Here is a 14,792-nt window from a genome sequence, read left to right as displayed (position 1 = left end):
GATACATAGACAGTTATGACTAAAATGATAATGACACTTGCAATTTGCAAAAAGTATGTATTATAAGAAAAATAAATAAATTGTACCATGTATAACGGACTTTTATATTGGAAATTAATTTGTTTCATTTATTTCACTTATGGATTTCACAACTTATATCATATTGAATTATTGGAACGATGGCCAATTTTTTTCTACAAACCATCTTCTGAAATTATAAGCAAGTATCGAAATTATTTTTCGAATATTCATATCGCACGGTATAATTTTAATAATGAAAGAGCATCTCGTTGCTAGCCTTACTTAGCTTTTCGAATTTACGGCCGAAAATACGTACAATCAGATCTGAATCGTCGTGAAACGTTGCATATTTAAATACTATTTTTCAACTGTATATTTTTTACTACATGTTTTTTGTTAACTTAGTCATTAACTTAGACCTTGCAGTAAACAGCGAGTGTTATTACATCAGCTTGCAAAATAATTATTACTCTATGCAAATGCGTATTTGAAAAAGAAATTTAAAAAAAAAAACTAATCTTTAAAGAACTAAATTAAGTTTTTTTTTAATTCATCTCTCAAAATCATTAAATCTCTCCTCGTCAAATTTGTTTCTATCTTCTATCGTTTTAACATTGCGGTTTGTTGAAGTTGCATAGGATGCTCCGTGTACTATATATCGTGATTACTTAGAAGTACGACCTCCTCACCAATTTCGATGACCTATGTTGTTTTGGTCATCGCTCTGAACAACTTTTCCCTATACGTGTTACCATCGCTCGGTCTCAGTTTCCGAAATATTCAGAAGGAACTTGTTAAACTTTACAAATACGTCTGTACAATTCTGATCAGAAGTTGGAAATATTTTTGCCATCGTACCATCGTCAAAATTATGTTGTCGTTGGAATAAAAGCTCTGCTACGTATCCCATATCAGGTTGTCATTCGTTCGCATTTTCCCGGATTTGTCCTAGTTATTAATGTGTCCGGGGCAAGTTTCTGTAGCGATCAGGGTTTCCCGATACTCGGTCGTTGTCCAAACCGGTGGCCTCATCCTTGTCGTCATGCTATATGTACGTTGCACGCGGTGATCTGACACGTGTCAGACGCGCTATACTAGTACACTGGATAGCAACGCATTTGTTTTCCTAACGGTGATCTTCAAGTGTCGCGTTCGCATCGGACGCATCAGAAGCAGTTTAAATGCAAACGCAGTGCTATCCGGCCATAATTTATTTATAATTTACGAAAGTTTTTATCTTGCGATATCGGACCTGATCTAAAAAAATAGTGAAAAGTGTCTGGGTTTGAAATGGAAAAGTCCGAGATTCCAATGCGCTCTACCTTAGATCAATGATTCTATAAATGGCAACCATAATCCTACATAATGTGACGTGCGAGTCCCATAACGAGGAACATTATAATATATTGGGTTGACAACTAAGTGATTGCGGATTTTGTCATTAGATGGTATAGACAAAATCCGCGATCACTTAGTTGCCAATCCGATATATTATGATATCTCGTACCTGGCCGCGCAATTTCTGTATTCTGCGCGTACGCCCTAGTGTCCGGATCAACAAAATTAGTCTCATGGATACGGTGACATGTTTACAACCCTTGGGATTGAAACAGCTGCAAAATCTACGAGATTCCGATACCACCGTCGTATGCGATTTAACGCACCTTCGCACGACGCTAATTGTAAATAACATCTCGGCATGTCTGTTCGCAACTGGCCCGATAAATAGTCGTTTACTCGACCGCTCAAAGTATACTGTGCATTTTCGAACCACCTGTTACGGAATACCCCAATTTTTAAACCATATTATCAATTAACACGCTTTCCGAGTTCCGATTTTTCTTGTAAAATATGTTCTTCCAACATTTAAACGTTAGTTTTTCACGATCAAATTTCATTGGTTCACCGCGCTTCTCACGATTCATCGCGACGCGAATTGCTTTCAATCAGAATCTGTACCAACTTATCGTAATTGTTACGTACAAATGTAGAAACTCGTATGATTTTATCTGAAATCGAACAGAAGATTTTTGTACATGCAAGAAGAAGTTGCTTGGAATAATGGCACGGGCAATACGTTCTAAGCTTGTCGAGATGAACGAGAAGGCCAAACTACCTCATCCTCCTCCTGTCGTGCACATGCGTTTTAATTTCGACGATTTATTATTTATTATCGCTACGTTTTAACGAGTATACTAATAAACTTATATTTAACTTGTTGCGTCTAGAGTTAAATCAATGACAAATTGAAAGTGCGTCAAACCACGAAACCATTCTATATGCAAATTAATAATGGTCTTGACCATTATTTTTCAAGAGATTTTCAATACTTTGGTCGTGTCTTGAATAGAACTGTCCAAGCTGTCCTGGAATTCATCACCACCTCGTGAATCCTGCACCGGCCTTACGAATATCTGTAGCTTCGCGAAGATCCAAATGAGGATTTGACCTTGTAACGGTGGATGCACGTTCGGTGATAGGTTTTTGTATCTTCCTTTTTAGGTTACTACACGAAGACCCTGACAAATTCAGATTCGACGATGTCTTGACTCAACGATCCAATTGTTCACTTCGAACCGTATCGTTAATTGTATTACTTGAATAAAAATACAGGTGAAACAGTCGTCGATCTTTCGTACGTTTAGCTAGTGTTTTACCACTTACGTTATGAATCAAATAGCTGAGTTGATGGGAAAATTTATGTCAGCCGCGGTTTAATTATTCACCTCGGTTTTTTCCATCTTCTTTGTAAATAACCTCTCTTGTAAGAAGATTAGGAGTGTGTATGCAAAATATACGACCGTATCAGCGAAAAAAGAAACGATGCAGAGATTCAGCGATCGTCAAACAAAGAGACGGAATTTTCCCTAGTGTGTTTTTAATTATTAACGCTTGACGAATTTAAAGAAACGTTGTCGAAAGTTTCCCAAAGGATTAGGAAACAAATTAGTTCGTATAGTGCACGCGATACGTCTGTATATCGTTGTTCATCTTGATAAGTTTGAATGACAAATAGTATTCTGACGAACAATTCCGACTGATGTTCAAATGTACGTCATAGGAAATTGTTCTCGAAAATTTCAAAAATTAGTAGAAGACCTCTGAAATGCGATGTTTCGCTATTACGTGAATCATTTGGAAAGCACTAATTACGTTACTACCGGTAAAGCAGTTTAATTTTGTGATGGAAACGAACGATTTGTCCAATTGTCCTTTGATTAATACGAGGATACTGACAACGTCGTATAACTTTGTTGCAGTGTTCGTGGAATGCTGGATACATATACGAAGTTTATGTCGTATAAATAAAGCAAGAAGGTTGGAATTGAAAGAAACATTCGATATGAAATTTTTGTCTTATCTCATTTCGTAGATACTTATCTTGGATAATTGTTAAATTTACTGCAGATAGCGTAGTGTCAAGTTATGTTGTTGTTTATCTATGAGAACGAAGCTAATTACATAGATATTTTCGTATTTTTCATATACTTTGCTTTAATTTCGTAAGGTTAGGTAACGTTGTCGTTAATCTCTCTATTTAGCAACTAAACATTTTTATCAGCTCGGCGAATTTTTCCAACATTAAAGTTACAATGTTTGTTACGAAAGGACGTTTTTTGGTAAGAAAACAAGGAAGAAACTATCGCATTTTTAACGCGTCTATAGCAAAAGCGCGCAAGAATAAAAGCGGTAAAATCGTATCAATCGTGGAAAATCATCCAACCCTGCTTCAATTGCGTTCTTTTATATTATATAAAATCTTTTCGACGATACAGCTCATTTTCGCTAAACAGTATTTTTCACTAGAAAATTATCGCGTTACGTTTAGTCATTAAGTAATTTTCTACGATGAATCAAAGTATAACTTCGAACTTCGTTTAACAGTTCTAAAGCAAAGAACACTTCTTTGTCCCTTTCGAATTCCTATAACGTTATCAAAAATTGACCACGACCTCTGGAAGACCATGTTTACACTTACAATTCGTAGCAACGTGGACAAGTCGAGTGCCAAAGAGCATCGCTTTCGCATCGACGTTGCTAGTATTATTTTAGTAATTGTTTCTTAATATCCTGTTAATATCGGTGTTACTAAGGATAATCGGCGTGCCAATTGGATACGAACGAGTAGACGGGAAGAGATACTCTGCATCCTGGATACAGGTGGTGGACAGTTTTGAAATAGGAAAAATAAAGATGTTGAGAAGGCGGAACACGATGGCGGATCGACCGATGTGTCAGTGCGGGTGGAATTGAATCTTTTTTGTCTATCGCTCGTACGATTCCCCTCGACAACCTGTTTCGCCCCACCAGGGTCGAATTTACATATATGTCGCAGGTGACTTTTGCGTTTGTCTGATTTTAGCGCGAATTGTAGTTTCGCGGCAGGCATGTGCAGTGCGTGCAGCTGAAATTACGCTCAGTTTCTCCGTCTCTTCACGGTGCACGTTGCAGTTGCTACAAGCGCGCGACCATCGCCTCTTTTCCGCTTTGTTTTTTCCTCCCTTTCTTTTCTTACCTCCCTTTTCCTCCGTTTTATCCTTCGTTTTCTCTGTTTTCCTAAGGAAAAAGAAACAGAGAAATCGTCGTTCGCCGCGACGATTTCGCGCGTGTGTGTAACAGAGAAAGAGAGTTCTCCCCTTTGACAGCTGTTTCGCTAACTGATTGGCTCAAGACACAAAATCACAGGAGGCGGAGGAAAACAGGATATTTAATGAATCCGTCGATGAAGTACAGCGGTAAGTTTGTAAAGCAGTTGTATTTGTTTTTTTTTTCTTTTTTGGTGAGACGAGATATTTTTACTGCTTTCTTTCTCTTTTGCCGTTTTATCAATGTCGGATTTTCAATCGCGTTTTAATCGAAACCTCTAACGTCTATAAAAATTAATATCAGATTAAACAATCTGAAATAAACGCAGCGCCACATACCTATGCGACTGTCGTTGGTTCAGCGACTTTTCCAATTTCGAATTAACCGTAACGGATAATTAAACGAATTCACGATCGCCGCCCTCGCCATTCATCGGATTGAGAAATTGTACGATTTTTCCAATTTTTTGTGCAAGAAATCTCTACATAGCACGAATCTTTTTTGCATATCGGGCGGAAAATCGACCGAGGACCGCGACGTAACTCGTGCCGCAAATTCACACGTCAGTGAAAAACTAGTAAAAGAATTTGATTTTGGAAATATGAAAATGTGGGAACGGTGTCGTAAACGTTGTACAGAAAAGTTAGCGAGGAATTAACACGTGAATAATATTTTTCCTTCCGTTTATCACATTTGTCATGAACCAGACTGAAAAGCGAAGAAATCACGTATTGCGCGCGACACGAATTATTTCAAAAGTCACGTAAAACTGTAACTTTCTCGCTTTTCTTGGGTTTGATTCGAGACATCTACCTGAATCAATACACAAAGCGTTGCTTCTACACCAAAGATCGTATCACGGATTGAAGTATGACTAGTAAATACCTTGTTATTGCTATTCCAAGATTGTAGTAATTATCGTAATTTTAAAAACCTAGACTATATGGATTATTATAAATTTCAAATGATCTATCAGTCGATTCAACCGATTCAATGACATATTTACTTTTATACGGATTAATTCTCAAACCTGTTTCGATTACCGCTCATCAATTAACTCGTGTAACTACTTTACGCAATCACTCGATCCTGGAATTTAATATCGATGCTATGATAACATAAACAAAGAAACGATCGCGAAAACACAATGGCATTAGAAAACCATAAACTTCATTGAGATATAGAGAGATCTCGTACAAGTCCGATGATCTCGAGCGCATTTACTCCAACACCTTTTCTCTTTCTTTTTCGCTATATTTCTTTCTCCTACCGATATTTTCTTCAAATATTATATAAATAATATAAAACCTTAACCGAAAGTGTACGAACTCGTATCTGCCAATGTTATCCCAACGTTGGTCAAACGTCGTTTCGTCGTAATATCTTACGTTTAATTTACACGTTCGCTGACATTTTTCATTAGATTGTTTGATAGTTTAGAGTTTAACGTGATCTTTTGCGAAAGCGTCACGGTCGTGTCGCTTCAAAATATACCGTGCACTGCTCGAGAAAAGTTCCGCGGGAGGAATTCGGCGCCGCCGATTGGATATTTCTGACAGACTCGACACGATCATAAAGATAAGCACACGCATTGGCCAAAAGTGTCATATACGCAAATAAAAGGATATAACAACGCGTGACGGTGAGCGATAGCGAACAATACCTCCCTTGCCTCTGTGTCGCACCGCGAAACTTCTTTCCAGCAGCGCACTGTACATACCTGTGATTACAATATTCAAATATTATTATCTGATCGATTACCTGACAATAATCATTGCGATTACGAAACTGAAGCAGCACATATACGTACGTACCGATAACTAGGTGATAATCATTTGCATATGATAAATGCCCCAGCAATAGAAGGATAGTAGGTTTATTAATATTTATTTTCATAGAACATGACGCTACTTCCCCTTGCGGTATCACGGAATTTTCCTTCATTATCGAATGCACCTAACAGATTTACGGTTTCCCAATGCACTGTACGTAGCTATGTATATTTGCTTCATGGCAACCAGATGGAATACTCCGAGCTGCACGTTTATAGCGTTTAATTGCACGAAGTTAAAAAATGAAACTGAGAAACGAATTGCTGGTTAATTGTTTACCAACAACGTTTATTTGACTCTGTCGACACAAAAGACCACATGGGGATAAATATCTTATTGCGACTGCTACTTGGGAAATGCTCGTTCAAACGACCGGTTTTTCATTGTATATGTAACATGTTAACAAATAATTTTCATAAACAAGCATAAGCGATAGACCGACACACGTGCCCTGGACGAATCGTTACGAAAATATTTTTCAAAATTTCCTGATAATTAATCCGCATCCCGTATTCCAGTTCCTATCACGCGTGTATCATAAAAATACGTGCCGAGTTGTTTTCGAGACGACGAACGTGTTAAATCGATATTTTGATTTTTATACCACGTGTACTCTCACTTTCACGGAATATGAGAAACGCGTTAGATTTGAAAATATTAACAAATATACGTACTTAGATCGTCCGAGAATTTTTAACTCGAATTATAATTGTTTCGTAGACAGCGTGAAAAACAGAAGTTCCTAACAATAATTCATAATATTTTAATACACGTGACGCGAGATTATTTTTATACCTTTAAATTTTTATATCTGCTTTCAGGGACACGTCGATCATCCGATCGTCCGAGAATTTTTAATTCGAATTATATCAAATAAATTATAATTGTTTCGTAGACAGCGTGAAAAACAGAAATCCCTAACAATAATTCATAATATTTTAACACACGTGACGCGAGATTATTTTTATACTTCTAAATTTTTATATCTGCTTTCAGGGGCATGTCGATCATAATTAAAATTGCTTATTCGCGTAATTAATATGGTTCATTGTTCTTCCATTCAATGCCATGAAACAAGATGTTAAATGTCATAACTATGTATATATTCCTTTAAATGGAAACATTTATTCGTTCCTTTCTCGTTCGATAAGCTCTACTTACTATCGCGCCACATTTTTTAAACGTGATATAGTATATAAAAATTGCTGCATCGAAGAGTATTTCCCAATATCCTAATTATGAAAAAGAATGTATAGCAAAATACTGTATAAGTACTAATTATAGATAACTATTAACGTAATACCAATATAAATACTGAAATATCGTACAACATGTTTTGATTTTAATAGACGAGTAATCGACCAAAGTAAAGTTTCATAATAAACGTACATTTGCAAGATGATAAAAATAAAAGTAAAATAAATTATAGAAGAAGAAACGAATGAATAAGAAATATGAAAATAGAATCTATGTATGTGCGGACGTGTAATACATACGCAATACGATATACAAGAATTTGGAAGATTTCAAACACTATGTGTTTATAGATTTTTTCTACAGACACATGGGATTAACGAGCTACCACCAGTGTAAACAAATATTCTACTTCAATTACTGTTGTATTTGCTAATTCTTCAGTTAGACTTTCTCGGCCATCGTCTCACCATTAAATCTAGTCATTGTCAAACGTATTACAGTGTAATAGTGATCAATTTTACATTTCACTACGTGCTATCAGCTGCAAGTTGCTTGCATTTTCTTTTCTTACTCGAATAAATGTCATTTTTATATGATATGATTCTATCGTACTTTAATTGCGTTCGCAAATATTTTTTGTCAAACTTTTCGCAATTGATAGCGATCGCTGTAAATCGTAATTTATAATAAAGTGGCGAGTGAAACATCTTTGGTGAAAATCTGTCTCTCGTTGACGATAATTCGATTATTGCGATAATAAATATTACCTATTGCCAGCCTGTAACGTAAACGTTTACACAAATCGTGTTTAACAAGGACAAATACCGTGAAATTAAAGTAACTAAGTACTGATTAAATATCATAAAACGTAACTAACGTCAAATTTATAAATTGTCAAACTCTATGTTTGTAAACGTTCGTTTACAGAGAGAATACAACCCTAAGCAATCCATTTTTTTTTAAATCGTTCAATTACCAACTTCGATCATTAATAGTAATAATTTATTTTGTTAGACGTATTACGTGAATGATGGTGTTTAAACGATTCTTCGATTTGCTTTCAGTGTTTAGCTACAAATATTTGCGATGTACGTTACTTAGCTGCTTTACAACGTTAATATAATAATATACAAAACTTATTGCGGAAGATCAATAATCGTGTACTGTGTGTCTTGCTATAGGTGAAGACGTAAAGTCTGAGGAGTCTGGTCCCGTAGATTTCGAACGAGCAATAACTAATGCCGGTAAGCATATATCGATGATTTTATACCGCGCTCTCACTTAAAACAACGTCTTACGCTTCATCAATCGCTATCGCGCGTTTCAAATTCAAAAAAGGAAACGCGTAAAAATTTCAGACGGCCTAATAGCTTATTTTGCTTTTATCTTTCAAAACTATTAAATCCTGAACGATGCATATACACGTATATAATTACCGAAACAACTATACAAATTACAAAAAGGAAATAAACGTTCCTGAGTGACGTTCCAAGAGCTTTGAGCTGTTCGTTTTCTCAAAGAATTTTTATCTTTTTTTCCTTTCGTAACATCTACCAAATAAACGAACAAAACGATGCTCCTCGATGTAAAGATATTTCACATCGAAACGAGCATCTTTTTTAAGGATAAAGAACAGCAAACGGTCAGAAATATCATATATATATATAGAGAGAGAGAGAGAGAGAGGGAGAGAGAGATAGAAATCCGACTTAGAATCGAATCCAATCGAATGACTTTCCTTGGAATCTTTCATCGATCGAATGACGTCTGGCATTCTTCCATGTACACGCAAAATTTGTCGACAGGCTATGGAAAATTCAACTACTTGTTGCTGTTGGCCGTGTTGCCCGCTAGTTTCTCCAGTATTTTCTCGTCATCGGCGATGTCGTACGTGTTACCATCGGCCGAGTGCGACTTGAGGCTCACCATGTTCGACAAGGGTCTACTCAACTCGATGACGTTCGCAGGTGGTATATTCATTTATTGGCGTAATCACGTAACCGCGACTGTAATTACAGGTTGAGCTTAAGACACAGAGAGTCAAAGCGCGCATTTGGTACGCTTCGAGTTTCTGGTTAGAACACACATGGTGTACGCTACGGACTCGTTAGGGAATGTATTTGTACGAGTACGGACATGGTAATTAAATGACACACTCTTGTACTTCATCGTGCATTGGTTACGTGGTCCGCGTGGGCAACGATCTCGAGTGACGATTTTCAAGCGACGAGAAATCGCGTTCGAGATCGACGAGCGATCGTTCGACTCGTAATTTGAAATTGCTTCCGTCTTTATTTCTACTGTAACGTAATTTAGATTGTCGATTGTTTGCCAGGTAAGAGAGCAAGACTTTGAAAAGGTCTCTTTATCGGATTTAAGATGTTGGGAATTTTTTTGAAGAAAAAGAGAGTGGATTGTTTTATGACCTGTTTAAGATTATTGCAAATTAAAAGTCTAAACCGCACTGTTTACCGCATTGGTTACCTTATGATTCATTCGAATCAGAAACGAAGAGATACTTTACGAGTTTCTAATTTTTAATTTCCGAACATAATATTTTCCAGTAACGGAATTTTCCCTTTCAAATATGTACATGTTTTGTTAGCGTTCGTACGCAGAGTGTACTCTCTTCTTTATTCGATCGAGCGAATTCCAATTATAAAAATTTGCTACGAAACTAACGACACGATCAAAGAACTCGAAAGATGTAAGCGCAAGAGAATTGGCAAAAGTGCACGGTGTTGGAAAATCCACCACAGTCGCAGACGTCGAAAAACAAAAACATGATCTAAAGCACGTCGATCCCTGTGATGCTGGCAACGACAGTAGAGAAACCGTAAATATACCGATGCAATGAAATGATTTCATTACGATAAAAACGATAATAACGACGATAATAATTCCATTTATGCAAATGGAAATAACAAACAAAAGTGGTAAGGAAGAGATTCCTTCTCGTACCGAAGCATTCGTGACGTTCAAAAAAGGACTTGGATAATCGAAATGGAAAAAGAATGTAACTCTATGCAGTTTCTTGCGTTGAAACAATTCTATGACTTAGCAACTAAAAAGATATTGGATCCATAAATACTTAAAGAAACTATCAATTAATCCTAAACTGTGTTTGAATAAATGAAATTTCAACAATTTCTACAAAAGGAATCGAACAGCGTAAGACGCGGTATTCTGAGAAAATAAACTTTTTGACAGCTTATCGTTTCTTTATTGTATTAATTAATAACTTGTTGATAATGCCACGCACAACATCACCTTTAATAAAACTCTCTAACGGAGAAGCTTGATATCAGTATACTGCGAAGAACTTGATATCGTGACAACAATAGGAACAGGTAAAAGAGATATGAGAATTTATGAAAACGGAAAGTCCCACGGAAAGATCAATGTTTATATCAAACATAACCAATATGATTTACGATGCATAATATCTGCATCTGTGTTTCTGGAACAATTCCAATAGCTTTTGTTTAGAACGATATCTTTCATCGGGAAACAACATCCTTCGTTTCTGATTCATTTTCGAATAAGAAGATTACTCATTTTTATCGTATCACGATTTACGTCAAAATTTATATCGAATTGCATTAATTATTACTTTCGTCGTAACAAGTAACTTTAGGATTTAATCAATCACGTACATACATTTTATTCCTATGGGGAATAATTTGTTAAACATATGCTTATGTATATTCTTTGAAAGTCAGTTTCGAAATTCTTTTCTTTTCGCCTAACCGTTCAAATTACTGTGAATATAACGAATAAACGTAATATGATTCATATCGATAAAGTGCGTATCATAAAATCAACCGAGAAATCCAACTACCCAACTATCGTTGAAAATTTGGCTGGTTTCAGGTATGATCAGCACCTCATTTTTCTGGGGATTTATGACCGATACGTTTGGTCGTAAGAAGATAATGTTTTACGGTTACATGGTCGCCGGAATCATGAGTTTGACGGCTTGTTTCTCGCATACTTCGTGGCTTTTAATTTTGTTCAAGTTTCTCGATGGCGTAATGTAAGTTGATACAACGATCATTTCAATGAAATCATTGATACTTCGATCGCTACGATTCGTATCTACCTTTACGTTAACTAACTACGTTGAACTAAGACATAGCTTAAGACAGAATTACAAATCTACTAATACCATTGGCGATGCGTATGGCAGCTAAAATTGATTCTTTCAAAAAATATCAAATTTTGATAATAATCTTTGCACGCTTGCAGCATGTCCGGCCCGTATGCCGCTCTTATGTCTTATCTGGCAGAAGTTCACAACGATGCGCAGCGATCTCGAACCTATATGTGGTTAGGGGTGTTTTTCTCGCTTGGAAATATTTCTCTACCATGTGAGTAGCCTTTAATCGCGATATCCTGCTCTCATATTTTTCTAACGTGTTTACATAGCTGTGGAAATTACTCCTTTTGACCATTGAAGCGATTCATCGAAGGAAAATTACGATACGCTCATATAGCGATGTTTTTCTGATCTCTGTATCAACTGATACTAAAATGACGAGCGATTAACGAATAGACAACACCGAATGTCTATAAGATAGAAGAAAATTCTATGTGTCGACTGGGATAAACTCTTTAATGTCTTTAATACAGATCTGCAATTTCATTTCTTATTTTACTTTACGTTCGTCCGCATAAAACAGGGAAAATATTTGGTTTCAGGCATCGCCTGGTTAATCATACCGCAAAAATGGACCATTAACATTTGGACCGGGGTCGTAAAGATCAGTTCATGGCGTGTGTTCTTGGCGATTTGTTCGTTGCCAGAGTTTCTTGCCTGCTTAGCGATCTTCGCATTCCCCGAGAGCCCGCGTTTTCTTTTGTTGAAAGGCAGGAGAGAAGAGGCTCTTGAAGTTTTCAGGAAGATATACTCGGTGAACACCGGCAAGGATCCGGACACATATCCAGTAAGCAATGTTCGATATTTCAGTGTTCTCCACGAAAAATTGCAAATTGCACTTCGATGCAATCCAATTACACTCGTTATATTTCCACTCATGCTCGCTCCTTGCATAACATTAACGTGATCATTCATTCGTTCATTTTTGATACCAAGTCCAATTCGAAATGACCTTCGTTTTCAGATAAAAGATATCGACGACGAGTATTCCGTTGAGCTGGCGAGTAACAGTAAGATAAAGGACAAGCTACGTTCCTGCTGGCAACAGATCAAACCACTCTTTCTATCGCCAAACATCTTCAAACTGATCGCAATCGGCATGATTCAACTGGGTGCCACGATAGGGTTAGTTAGATCAACTGAACTTTTCTTGAAACATATTTTCATTGTCGCTGACTCTTTGAATTCTTTATATCATGTCGAATATATTTCAAGAGTCAACGTTCATCAGTGACTTTAATCATAGTAGAAACGAAAAACGTTGACCAACGAGGAAATTTCAATTTATAGATCGAATTCGATTAGACTATGGATGCCACAATTATTCACAATGATGGAACAATTCAAGAATGACGATTCGAAATACGAATATTCGAGCTCGCAGCCGCGCTTCTGTTACATGTTAGGCCAACAAGGGGCAAATCATAATTTCTCAACGAGTTTTGTAAACGAAACTCTAAATGCTGTCCACACATGCGTACCGGTATTACGTTATTTACATACAAATACGATAAATCATTCCTTGTTTACACACATTTCTTTGTTTTTTACATTGCGATGCTGTAAATTAAGATTGTACAACGTACATCGTTGCTTGTTACGCGTACTCACGAAGGATTTATTAATTCTCTCTTTTGGCTTTTGTTTCTATACGTTGAAGATTTCAATCATTTTTTACGCGTGTTTTATTTCAGATGGATTTGAACTCGAAAGTATTCATTAATTCTATCGTAATTGCGGTTACCGGTGTAATAGGATATACTTTGGCAGGCACGCTCATTACTGTAGTAGGGAAAAAGAAACTTATAGGTGAGATATCTACGCTGGACATAAATTTTGTACAGGAACGTACAGGAAAATATTGATCTTCGTAATAATTTACGATTTCTATTTATTGCAGCAACTTGTTTCATTGTAGCAGCTGCTTGTTGTGGCTCGCTTTACTGGGCTGAAGACACTAACAGTATTCTTGGTTTGTGTTCAGTTTTCGTAGCCATGTCGAGTATAGGTGGTGCCTGTGTCGTAAACGTAATCGTCGATAATTTCCCGACGTGTTTAAGGTACAAAGATATATCATTTTCTAGCAATTTGTTTATTCTACGTGTCAAGTATCTTATCGATTATTTAATACTTTTCTTCAGGACTATGGCAGTTAGTCTAACTATGATGGTAGGCAGAATTGGGGCGGTCATAGGCAATTTACTATTTCCAGTGCTGTTTGACTTGTCCTGCTTGGGCCCCTTCATTATGATTGGCTCTGCCTCTCTAGGTAAAATCACCTAAATCCTTTGGTATATGAATAATAAAATAATGTCACGACATAATATTCTTATATGTACATTGCACGCAAATTTAATTTTTCAGTATCGGCATTACTAGTGACCATCCTGCCACGGAAAAAATCGCAGAAGAATAAGCCAAAGCAAATTGCCTGACGAAAATTTGTATGGTTAAAATGTAATCAGCTAATAGTAGCTGAAAGAATCGCTTGTAAATACACACCCTGTGTCTGGTCGTTGGTCAATTGTAATTTTCGGTGCATGATTTTTCATCATGTAAATATGTAAATACAATACAATTACACTCATGTAGCATAAGGTAATCTCATCACTATATACGTATGCGTGTAACCCAAACACTTCGCAAGACAAGTGCATGGCCTAAGTGACGTTTTTAATAAACATTATGATTGCATGACGTAATATAATTTTAGAACACCCTTTATCCTCGAGATTTAATAACCTCGCCCGTCAATGGATCATTAGATAATACATTAACTCGCAATTAATGTCGTTAATTCGCAAAATAATTATTGAATATCGTAAAATTCAGAGGCGATGTAACGAAAAGAAGCAATATTCGTAATTGCTCGCTTTCCTCTGAATTTACTTTCTTAATTCTTATTATCTTAGTATTAACAGTCATAAGTATCGTACGCAATTGAAAAAACTACATCTTTAAAATCAGAGACTTACTAACAGTCGGTTCGATCTTCT

General features: G+C 36.5%; 1 protein-coding gene across 3 annotated transcripts; it reads left to right on the top strand.

Annotated features, from left to right (window-relative positions):
* The first annotated feature begins 4,371 nt into the window (after positions 1-4,371).
* LOC117163645 (synaptic vesicle glycoprotein 2B) lies at positions 4,372-14,490 on the top strand. 3 transcript variants are annotated; one of them, XM_033346155.2, is made up of 12 exons: positions 4,373-4,757; positions 8,819-8,881; positions 9,443-9,604; positions 11,511-11,673; positions 11,886-12,007; positions 12,339-12,583; positions 12,761-12,921; positions 13,087-13,279; positions 13,491-13,605; positions 13,697-13,856; positions 13,938-14,065; positions 14,161-14,490. In XM_033346155.2, the coding sequence occupies exons 1-12, from the start codon at positions 4,733-4,735 to the stop codon at positions 14,229-14,231; spliced, it is 1,608 nt and encodes a 535-aa protein (XP_033202046.1). In that variant the 5' UTR covers positions 4,373-4,732; the 3' UTR covers positions 14,232-14,490. The 3 variants fall into 3 exon arrangements, with proteins under 3 accessions (XP_076480026.1, XP_033202046.1, XP_033202054.1); XM_076623911.1 differs by lacking the exon at positions 8,819-8,881 and having other exon boundaries at positions 4,372-4,757; XM_033346163.2 differs by lacking the exons at positions 4,373-4,757; positions 8,819-8,881; positions 9,443-9,604 and adding an exon at positions 9,612-9,776.
* Positions 14,491-14,792: the final 302 nt, after the last annotated feature.

The sequence above is a fragment of the Bombus vancouverensis genome, chromosome 13 (assembly GCF_051014615.1).
Source record: "Bombus vancouverensis nearcticus chromosome 13, iyBomVanc1_principal, whole genome shotgun sequence".
Lineage (NCBI taxonomy): Eukaryota > Metazoa > Arthropoda > Insecta > Hymenoptera > Apidae > Bombus > Bombus vancouverensis.
This window is presented reverse-complemented; position numbering and strand designations above follow the sequence as displayed.

What these genes read in the sequence shown, in the direction of transcription:
- LOC117163645 (XM_033346155.2), top strand. Translation starts at nt 4,733, where the DNA reads ATGAATCCGTCGATGAAGTACAGCG. An exon ending in TGGAAATATTTCTCTACCAT is followed by an intron (nt 12,008 to 12,338) that starts GTGAGTAGCCTT and finishes ATTTGGTTTCAG; the next exon opens with GCATCGCCTGGTTAATCATA. An exon ending in AGGGAAAAAGAAACTTATAG is followed by an intron (nt 13,606 to 13,696) that starts GTGAGATATCTA and finishes TATTTATTGCAG; the next exon opens with CAACTTGTTTCATTGTAGCA.